The sequence below is a fragment of the Eleutherodactylus coqui genome, chromosome 6 (assembly GCF_035609145.1).
Source record: "Eleutherodactylus coqui strain aEleCoq1 chromosome 6, aEleCoq1.hap1, whole genome shotgun sequence".
Taxonomy (NCBI): domain Eukaryota; kingdom Metazoa; phylum Chordata; class Amphibia; order Anura; family Eleutherodactylidae; genus Eleutherodactylus; species Eleutherodactylus coqui.
The window spans coordinates 41,720,603-41,731,853 of NC_089842.1; the positions used below are offsets into that span (position 1 = coordinate 41,720,603).

The 11,251-nt window shown below is 45.9% G+C and overlaps 1 protein-coding gene across 1 annotated transcript; it reads left to right on the top strand.

Annotated features, from left to right (window-relative positions):
* The first annotated feature begins 200 nt into the window (after positions 1-200).
* PANX3 (pannexin 3) lies at positions 201-9,993 on the top strand. Its single transcript, XM_066606675.1, has 5 exons — positions 201-842; positions 3,515-3,657; positions 4,592-4,806; positions 7,639-8,315; positions 9,603-9,993. The coding sequence occupies exons 1-5, from the start codon at positions 665-667 to the stop codon at positions 9,629-9,631; spliced, it is 1,242 nt and encodes a 413-aa protein (XP_066462772.1). The 5' UTR covers positions 201-664; the 3' UTR covers positions 9,632-9,993.
* Positions 9,994-11,251: the final 1,258 nt, after the last annotated feature.

Below are 11,251 nucleotides of genomic sequence, written 5' to 3' on the forward strand. Positions count from 1 at the left end.
CTTCTTCTCCTAGTCAGTGTAGAGCCACACGGGGCTCCCGGGTTGTTGGTGCCGTAGGACCTGCTGACATCAGGGGTGTAACTATAGAGGATGCAGGGGATGCGGTTGCACCCGGGCCCAGGAGCCTTAGGGGGCCGATAAGGCCTCTCTACTTCATATAGGGAACCCAGTACTATGAGTAAAGCATTATAGTTGGGGGCCCTGTTACAGGTTTTGCTTCGGGGCCCGGGAGCTTCAAGTTACGCCTCTGGCTGACATCATGTTGTATGTAGCATGTGCCCCCACTGTGTTCACATGATAATGACATGTCTTCTCCCCACAGATCTCTATATAGAGCCTGCAGGGAAGGCGCCCCCTGTAATTGTACGACCCCGCTACATTGGCTGCGAGGATCCTTCTGGGCTCCGGCTGCAGTCTTACAGCTTGTGGTCAGTAAATTAGAAGCTGTCAGTAAGCAGGAACATTTCAGGGTATTTTTGCTCATCTTGTAGTTTAATGAATAAAGGGATTTATTTTTGGAAATAACCTCCTTGGTATTTAAGCTCCTGTGAAGACGGGAGCTGCCGGCACTCTCACACGGGTCTCTGGGTTATTGCTGGGGGACACTGGGAATATTTTGGGGGCTCCTTCTTTTTTGGGATTTTTGCTGATTTTCGCAGCCACCATGTCTATAGCACACAGGGCGGCGGAGTACATGCTCTCCGATGCTTTACTGCCGGAAGTCCCGCCAAATAAGAAAGGCCTCCGCCTGGAGTTACCCCTGGATCGTGTCATTAAGATCGTCTCCGTTGGTCTCCCCTTGATACTTGTCTCAATGACTTTTGCCCGGGAGCTTTCTACAGGTAAGGACAGTATGTGTGCGAAATATGTCTTGTACGACTAACCCCCCCCCCTCTACAGATACCGTATTGTATGTATCATTTATAGTCACTTTATGTCTAGTTCCTACCCAGTTCCACTTATCTATGCAACCAGAATGTCCGTTCATCCTGGGCTTCCTGGTTCTGGAACGGAATGCCAGTATTACAGTGAAGACTGACACAGGGCAGAAAAGAAGAAAAATCAAATTGTATAGCAGCATAGATTTTAGGTGTGTGGAAAGATAAGGGACAACTCCTATGGGCACTGACAGGGCTGCGCTAATGAGGAAGGGATGGATGGATGGATAAATGGTGATATTTCACCCTTTTTTTTTAATTAATGGAAATGTTCAGAAAGAATATATAATTACTGCATGTTTTATTTTGTAGCAATTTTTGGCACGTGTTTAAAAAAAAAATTGGATTAAAGTCGTACGCTGCAAGTGTCTTCTGTAGAAATGTGACATCCATTCTAGTAGACCTCTTTTATTGTAGCCCACATAGCCATCCAGCAATGGCTCCCATTAGGGATCTTTCACACGGACACAGGCGCAGCGAAATGTGCTGCCACGGAAATCCCAATTTCTAAGCTTTACGCAGGCGTATTTGTGTGCGCAAAATTTGCATATGCAATACACGGAGAATAAAGCCCAGGGACTTTTTGAGTATTTTTCCTCACTTGCAAAAAAATAGGACCTGCTCTATTTTTGCACACATTTGCGCAGCATTGGTCCCCAAAGAAGCCAGGGCGGGTGGGGGGGGGGGTGGGGGGGGGGGAGGTGTTCCGCGCCCGTGTGAACATACCCTGCATATGCGCAAAAAAACCCAGTAAAGTACACAGACACAAATCCACTTTGTTCATAGCGCCAATACGTTGTGCTGAAGCCCTATATGTGGGTCTTAATGCACAATTGAACCATTTTCATTGCATTATGGCGGTTTCACACGGGCGATAAAAGCGCGCCATCCGAGAGTAATATCGCAGAATTATAAAACCAATGATTTTCAAAGATTTCCTGCAGATTTGCGATGTTTTCACTCATGCAATGTGGAGAGAGAGAAAAATCGCAGCGTGCTTTATCTTTCTGCGATGTGCGATTTTAGTTTATCTCGCATGTTTTCCTGTAGAGCCTCCTTTTTATCGCATCGAAAGCACAAACTTGCAATTTTCATGCGATGCATTTTTAACATTAGAAAATCCTTTTGGGAAAAAAAAAAAAAGAAAAAAAAAAATCGCACTAAAACCATGAAGAAGATTGCAAACAGCAGCGATGTTTTTGCAAGAAAAAGCAGCCCTAATGCACAAAAATCTCTGGAAGAAAAGATGCGCCCGTGTGAAACTAGTGTTAGACGTGCAGATTTTGGGGTGGAACTTTCGACAGAATGGCGAGTTCTGCTGCGTCCTACGGAACAATTGCGCCTGTGTGAAAGGTCTCTTATGCAGTGTTACCAGTACGCTGTGAGATTCCATCTGGGGGATCCATTACTGCGTTGTGATGAAACCCCTAAACCGAAATGAACATTAACCCTTTCCAATCCAATTTGTATCCTGGTTTTCCTAGGGGGCTTATTCTTTTTTTCGGCCGTTATACAATGGCGCTATATGCTGGCTAAAGCCAGTACTGCATGAGGTGACACGTTGGATAGGCTCCGACAGCAGAGAGGCTGGAAATATACAGTAAGAGAACCCCGACAGACGTCTTCCAACATCGGAGCTGTACAGCCTTAAATCATAATGTCTTCAGAGGTCAGACAGTGGATTGGAAAGGGTTAACTTGCATTAGTGAAATGGGCATCACTAGTGTAGTTGAGTGCTTCCTTCTATACTAAAAATAAAACGGTGGCACATGGTACCCATGTGAAGCGGGTTTTATCGTGTATTTTCGTGCAGAATTCCCCGCTCATTAAGAGGCGAATTCCGCAGTGGAAACGGCGATAAAATTGAAATTCAGAGCCATGCCCACACGGTTTTCATGCAGATATTTCCCACAGCTTGCGGACCAGGTTTTTGAAAGGGTCCGCATCAACATTCTGCAGCAAATCTGCCCCATCTGCCTTTACACGGGCGAGCTTTATACCCCGTTTATTCATGAGTAGAGATGAGCGAGTATACTCGCTAAGGGCAATTGCTCGAGCGAGCATTGCCCTTAGCGAGTACCTGCCCACTCGGGAGCAAATATTCGGCTGCCGGCTGCGGGCAGGGAGCTGCGGGGGAGAGCGGGGAGATCTCTCTCTCCCACCCGCTGACTGCCGCAACGGAGATACTCGCTAAGGGCAATGCTCGCTCATCTCTATTCATGAGTTATTTTTCTCTTGCTGGAAATTTGACAAATCGCTCCATATCCTATTTTTGGGCAATTTTATGGGATCTCTAAAAACAAAAACATTGCATTGCACTCGCACGCCATGTGATTTTCATACGAGTGCGATACTTTTTTTTACCATTGAAAGCTGTGAGACGCACGTGAAGAATCACAAGTTCATAGATGCGATGCGTTTCTAAAGCAAAAATGCATTGCGCTCACATCCAGTCTACAAGCGCGATGCCGGTCTGTGTTTCTCGGACTGATATCGCGCTCGCCCGCGTGCATGCACAGTGCGCAGTGCGGAGGCCTGGGTGCGTATATTATCACACAACGTTTTCTCTATTTCAGGGTCACAAATTTTGTGCTTCCCTCCAAGTAATTATACTGAGAAGCAAGTGCAGTACGTGGACAAACACTGCTGGCAGTCGCTGACGCACCACGACTTCACCGCCGACGGGAAGCTGTCAGCCACATCCCTGTGGATCCACAAGGTAAGGCGGGACGTCTACATGTGTCAGCTGGAACCAGTAATTACTGCTGTACGTCAGGGTGCCCCATGTTGTATCACACTGCGACCATTCATGTGGATCATGTATTATTATACACGTTGACGCAGAGTCCATAGCGCCACAGCTTGGCTTCCCCCTCCATTGATAAGACCGCATTCACATCTGCGGCCGGACGCTACGGTCTAGTTTCGCTGTTCAGCTCCGTCCTCTGCACACGCCGGAGCCCAACAGACTCAGTGACTATAAGGCGTCCATCCAGCTTCTGGTAGTCCATCGCCATTTTCGCAGACAAAATAGCGCCGCATACCGCGGAATTTGGTGCTGGATCTACGCAGGAGCCCAACGCAGCCACCAACACGGATGTAAATGGGACCCAGGGGGGGGTTTAAACTATTATTTTAGAATTAAACAATACAAATGTATCACTCAAAGTTAAAACCATAAACTTTACCCGTAACTTGTAACAACTTCATACCTATTAAGGTCATCCTGGCAGCAGTGTTGGACCAGCCCATACTTGAGTCAAGACTATGTCCAGGGTAGAGTATAGGTGAAATCTGCGCTGCCAGTAGGCCTGGTATATAAGTATGCCAGTAAGCCTTTATATTTGTGTGAGTCTTGTGCACAAAACTGGTGCAAGAATATCCTTTAAATATTACTGAGGGTCCCTAAAGTGTGCACACCTTCTCTCTAACATAGAACCGTATGTGCCAACCACCTTGGTAGCTATATGGCGTGAAGTAAGAGCCGTAACACTGGTGGCTGGGCCCCCTCCACCACATAAGCAGACACCAGTATTCTATACAGCACATGATAGGTGGGGCACCCTTCTTGCTAGTTACACCTCTGGCACCGATGGTGGGCACAAGATTGCATATACGGCATTCTAATCAGTTCCCTCTTCCCATTCTGCTAGGTGTTCCCCTTCATGCTGATGGTTGTCGCTGTGATGATGTATATTCCAGTCGCGCTATGGAGATATATTTCCAAGTCTGCCTTATATCCAGATCTCCTCTTCATCATTGACGAGCTGGACAAATCCTACAACCGATCCATTAAATTGGTGCAACATCTACTGAAGACCCACAGGAGCTGCCCCGACCCGCAGCTGTTCTGGGAGGAGCTGAAAAGGTGCAGTGAGTATTATGCATCAGTTACAGTAACAGCGCAGACTTTTCTGGCTTATCTTACTCCTGCACAAATGAGATGAAAACTGATGGAGTAAACTCCACCCTTAATAAATTCATGGCAGCACATTAGATTATACTAATTTTTTAACACCGTTTTACCAGAAAAGGGAAGTACAGCAGTTACAAATGTATTAAAAGTTAACTGAAAATACTCCAGTCCCATCCAGAGCTGCATTCACAGTTCTGCTGGATGCCTGTTGTTAATTAGTGTTAAAATCTCTTTGAGGCCAGGAGTCTGTACTGTGATGGCTTTCGTGCAGTGCATTGTGGTTGATACATTAGGGTGGGACGGGACACAACCACGCTCCAATTTAAATGGCTATTTAGCCTTAGGAGTTCTAGATTTGTATTTTCCCACAGAATTGCGCAGCCCGTTGCGTATCCCCCTGCAGAGAGAGACGCCGTATATCGGCCGGTGTGAATACGCGGCCGATATACGGTCATCTGAATAAGCCCTTAGATCTAGTATCTTAGTACACAACATCTCCCTCACTCTAATGCCCTAAAGTTAAAGAAGTTTTCCCAAATTTGACTTTTATCATCTATGCACAGGATAGGTGATAAAAAACTGATCTGTGGGGGTCTCATTTGCAGGAGCCCCACCGATCCCCAAAACAGGGGTCAAATGTTCTCCTCAGTGCCCCTGCTGCAGTGTGGATATTAACCCCTTAGTGACGGCGCTATCGTAAAACTACGTCCTGCTGTTGCAGGACGTGTATGGAGGGAGGTAGCGCCGCTATCTCCCTCCATACAGCGCGGGCGTCAGCTGTTTATTACAGCTGACACCCGTGGGCAATAGCCGCACTCGGCTGATCGCGGCTATTAACCCTTGAAATGCCGCTGTCAATTCTGACAGCGGCATTTAAATCCCCCGAACGCTGTTTGGGGGTCCCGCACGGCCCCCCCGCGGTGAGATCGGGGGAGCCGTGCAGGTGTCATGGCAGCCGGGGGCCTAATGAATGGCCCCAGGGCTGCCTTAGCAGACTGCCTATCAAGCCATCCACACAGGGTGGCTTGATAGACTGCCTGTAAAAAAGCAGTATGACGTAATGCTATAGCATTACGTCATACTGCAGGAGCGATCAAAGCATCGCATGTTAAAGTCCCCCAGGGGGACTTCAAAGTAAAGTAAGAAAAAAGATCAATAAAGTTTTTTAAATTGTAAAAAAAAAAAAGTTATAAAAGTTTAAATCACCCCCCTTTTGCCATATCTATTATTAAAAAATCTAAATCATAAAATAAAAATATGTATTTGGTATCGCCGCGTCCGTAAAAGTCCGAACTATCAAAGTAATGCATTATTTTTCCTGCACGGTGAACGTCGTCCGAAAAAAAAAAAAAAAAAAGAATACCAGAAATACACTTTTTTAGTTATCCTGTCTCCCAGAAAAAAAATGCAATAAAAAGTGTTCAAAAAGTTGTATGTATTCCAAATTGATACTATCGGAAACTACAGGACATCCCGCAAAAAATGAGCCCTTGCTCAACTACGTCAACGGAAAAATAAAAAAGTTATCGCGCGCACAAAATGACCGCAGAAACTATATAAGTTTGGTATCGTAGTAATCGTACTGACCCATAGAATAAAAATATCAGGTCGTTTTTGTTGCAGTTTGTGCGCCGTAGAAACAGGACGCACCGAAAGATGGTGGAATGTCGTTTTTTTTTCCATTTCTCTCCGCTAATAATTTTTAAAAAGTTTTTCAGTACATTATATGGTACAATAAATAGTGCCATTGAAAAATACAACTCGTCCCGCAAAAAACAAGCCCTCATACAGCGACGTCGATGGATAAATAAAGGAGCTATGGTTTTTTAAAGGGAGTAGGAAAAAACAAAAATGGAAAAAAGCAAAAAAGCTCCGTCACTAAGGGGATAAATTGAGTGCTGCCCCATTCATTACAACAGGGCTGACGGAAATAGCCGAGTACAAGCGCTCAGATATCTCCGGCAGTACCATTGAAGATGAATGGAGCAGCACAACACATGCTCAATTATCACTCCATACAGTCTCCTCCTCACTGCAGGGGGTGCAGTGACCCCGCAGTGAGGATGAGAGGGGGACATGGGATCCCTGTTCTCAGGCTCAGTGGTGAGACACCCAGAACCTATGTTGATAGGTGATAAATCAAATATGGAGTTATCCCAAAACTGACTTTTAGGTCTCTCGGTAGAGTTGTGAATGCAGCTCTGGATGTAACTGCTGTATAACAAAAAATGTACACTAACTCAGGATTAGGACTATATCAATGTATATAAAATATACATTTTCAGCCCGTGTCACATTATTTCCATACAGACAGAATCCAAGAAGAAGCATCTATATATTTACACATATATCAGTTTCATGAAACGAAATAATACATCTGTATGCAGTGAGCTCCACCTAGTGGTGAATGCAGTAAGCCAGAATTTGATCGCCTACCTCTATCTCTGTGTGAGGGGAAGCTGGAGAGTTAGATCTCTCTATACAGATATATTATAGACTTAGGGTGCTTTCACATCTGTGATGGGGATTCCGCTACCTTTTCGGATAGGGGAATCCCCGCGCCATGTGGTTCCATCTCTGGATGTAACCGAACAGCACTGGGCGGTCACCATAATCTATAATGGGGTCCGCCTGCTTTCTGCCCAGCTGATCGGAAGAAAAGGCGCTTCATGCAGACGCATCTACGACAGAGGTTCTGACGTATACGTAAATCCGGTCTTACTCACATTAAACCCTTTGAATATATTGTCGTTGCTGTGAACTAATCAGCCCCTTCTCTTCCAGCGCCCGTCACGTCCGATACTTTGAGTTTCCTCTGCTGGAGAAGTATCTGACCTGCAAGCAGCGGTCGCACTACATTGCGTTCACCTACATCCTGAGGAACATTCTCCTCTTGGTCCTCATCCTCCTCACCTGCTTTTACCTTGGATTCTTCCATCTCAGCGTCTTCCAGCAGGAAGAATTTAACTGTCATGCAACGCCGGGATTCCTCGTGTCTGAGCCGTCCAAGTCCGAATTCGTCAAGTGCAAATTAGTGGCTCTGACCGTCTTCCAGGTGATCAGCGTGGTCAATGCGGTGGTGTACCTGCTCTTACTGCCCGTCATACTCTTCAATATGAGCAAGCTGTTTCACTGGGACAAGCAGTTCCTGAATGTCTACGAGATGCTGCCAGCCTTCGATCTCCTCACCAACAAGATGCTCGGCTGCCCCATCAATGACCTGAACATCATCATCATGTTCCTCCGTGCCAACATTTCCGAACTGAAGTCCTTCGGCCGCCTCAGTGTTCTTTGCACGCTCAAGAAGACAACCCGACACAACGAGAAGATTGACACCGTGGTGGACTTCATGACGCTGCTGGTGGGAATGGATGAAGATTACGAAACTCCTGACTTTACATCGTGTGAGGAAAATAAGGCGGCGAATGAAACCCAACCTGCGTCAAAACCCAACAGCTTTGGTAAGAATCACCTTGTCCTGCTCATTATAATACAAGGACGTTCCTTTGGGGCGCATTCACATCCAGGTTGGAGGTTCTATTCAGTGCCTCTGAAAATTCTGGATGAAATAGCAGATCATGATGCGCCATTTTATCCTGTAGAATGCCGGTTGGAATGCCGAAAACCAGACAGACCTATTATAGCCAATGGGGTCTGTTTGGCACTGGCATGTAAATCGAACAAAAGATAAACAAACTGATAAAAATGTGCCTTTTTAAAAATAAATTTGTCTACCGTACCCACTAAAAAAGTGGAAACTATGGTCTCCAAATAGTTCTGCTTTAACCCTTTGCAATCCAATTTTGGATTCAGGGTTTCCTAGGGGGGTTTCTCTTTCAGCCATTATACAATGGCGCCATCTGCTGGCTAGAGCCAGTACTGCAGTATGGGACATGCTGGAGAGGTCCCTGACCACAGAGCGGCCAGTAATATACAGTTAGAATACCCTGCCAGACGTCTTCTGACATCGGAGCTGCACAGCCTTCAATCAGAATGTCTGAAGACGACAGACAGTGGATTGGAAAGGGTTAATTCCATTTTACTATCCGTTTCATTTAAAAAAAAACAAAAAACGGATCTGGTAAAAATGGGAAGAAAAACACTGATTTGAACGGGCTCTAATCTAGATAACAAAAATATCACGCTCACCTACTGTAGCGGCCCCTGTCCAGTGCTGGAGACCCGCTGCCTGCCCCTCAGAACCCAAAAGTAGCGGCGGGCTGGTCATTGTGCCAGTTATAAACTGCAGTGTGTCCCAGCCTAACTGCAGGTCTCAGAGTTAGAGTCCGTCGACCTATGGTCAGACCACGACACATTGCTGCACTCCGTACGTGAAACGAATGGTACAGAAGACAGCGTGGCCAGGCCTCAAGTTGGCCTAATGCCGTAGCATCATGTCAACAATCTCATAACATAGTCCATTTACCAACTGCAGTGCCCATGTCTTCCTCAGACACAGTCCGGGTTTCACTCTCCAACCTAGGAGGCCTCTAGCTACCTATTGAGGGAATCCCCTCCCTTTTAGAAAACCAAGCCAGGTTACAACTTCATTATGAGAAAGGCACCCTTTTACCGAAACACTGTTACTGGCCAACTCCGGTACTGCCTCCTCAGCAAAATACTAAAAACAGGGACCTCTAATGGTGACTCCTGGTACTTCATCACAATATTTTAATGGCTGATGTGCTTTCTGCCCAGTAATATTCCTTTGATTACATGGAGTATTGTAACTTTTTTTTTTTTTGCAGAAATGGTAAAAAAGGAGGCCATAAAATAGAAGATCTCTCCGGATGAGCCGTGTTCCTGTCTTCATGTACTGTTACTAAGTTATTGGTGAGGGATAACTCCCCCATCATCTCCAGCCTCGTTGGACAGGACCTTCTTTTCTAGAAGCACACGTATGGAGCCCATTGGTGAAGGGTCTCAGGGACGGGCAGAACTCTTCATCCAATGCTGCTGGTGAGACCCCCATCAGAACTCCCCTGTACAGCATAATGTCTATTTAAAGGGGTCATCCGTATTTATGTAGATAAAGCCGATTCATTCTATAATAGGGTCTGTCCACCAGGGGAGACGGGTGTAAGACCCCTACATCAATAAAGCTTAATCGCTGTATAATGAAAAGCTCTGCTACTTTCTAACATACCTTGTGTTTTATTATCTCTGCTGGCTGTCAGGAAATGAAACCCTTCACCATTTACGTTAAGAAGCTAAAAAACCTATTTTTGCCTAACTTTGCCACGGCGTAGCCAATCCTCTGGGAGCTAAAAATCATATCGGAAGCACAAATCTCCTGTCTTGGAAGATCGCTGTTATCTAAAGTAGTATATTGGAACAAGGTGACTGAGGAGGACGGGGTCAGAATAGGCGAGATGTAAAAAGGAACAAGTACTGGGTTAACAGCGCAGCTTTCTCAAATGAACACTTTTTTATTTAAAGGTATTAACAGCACGATAAACACGTTTCGAGGCCACTAGCCTCTTCCTCAGCAGTGCTGTTTGGGAAGAGCATTAAGATGTGCGCTACATAGGTCCCCGAAGAAAAACAGCTTCTCTTTAGGAACAGATATGGTGCACATCTTAGCCGCTCTCCCCTGCCACAGCTGTGCACATTCAGCACCTGAGGAAGAGGCGTGTTGCCTCGAAACGTGTTGATTGTGCTGCTGTTAACTTTAATAAAAGAGTTGTCAGGTTTCATTTCTGACTCCACGTTCAGCTCAAAAAGTTCCAGCGAAACACCAGTATTGTTTTTTTCCTTTTTGCCTCCAACTTGTGTCACACCACCCTCCCTCACATTCCATTATTCCACTCAGACTCTCTTGGGTTTTCGGGCTCTTTAAACACGAATATTTCCAGGCGCTGACAGCAAGAAGAGATCCTGAAATGTGCTGCTACTTCCTAACACGATGGAGATGGTACAATGGAAATGTGGAGTAGTTATCCAGCCAAAAGCTGAGAGAATGTGGGTAAGGGTGGTGGTGGGGCGGGGGGGCAGGGGGCTGTGTCTCATATTTACCAGGTTCCCCATTCCAGCGCTGTTCCCCCGAGCAATCAGCGACTGTACACAGCCTTCTGAAAAGTGTCACACTGTGCCCTCGCCCTCTCATTGATTTCTATGGGAGAGCGCACGCACAGAGCCATCTGAAAAGGGTCACTCTGTGTACATGCACTGATTACTCAAAGGCACAACATATAATGAATGACACAGCTCCCCAGAACATACTTTTCTTCACCTTTGAACCCCATAGTGTAATTTAGGTGGCTCAAACATACTGACAGATTCCCTTTAAAAGGATTGTCCCTCTTCTTGCTGTTTTCTGACAGCTCTGTACATTGCACAGTGGCCAGGGCTGGTACTGCAGGCTAAATCCTATTGAAGTGAATGGTATTCAGCTTGC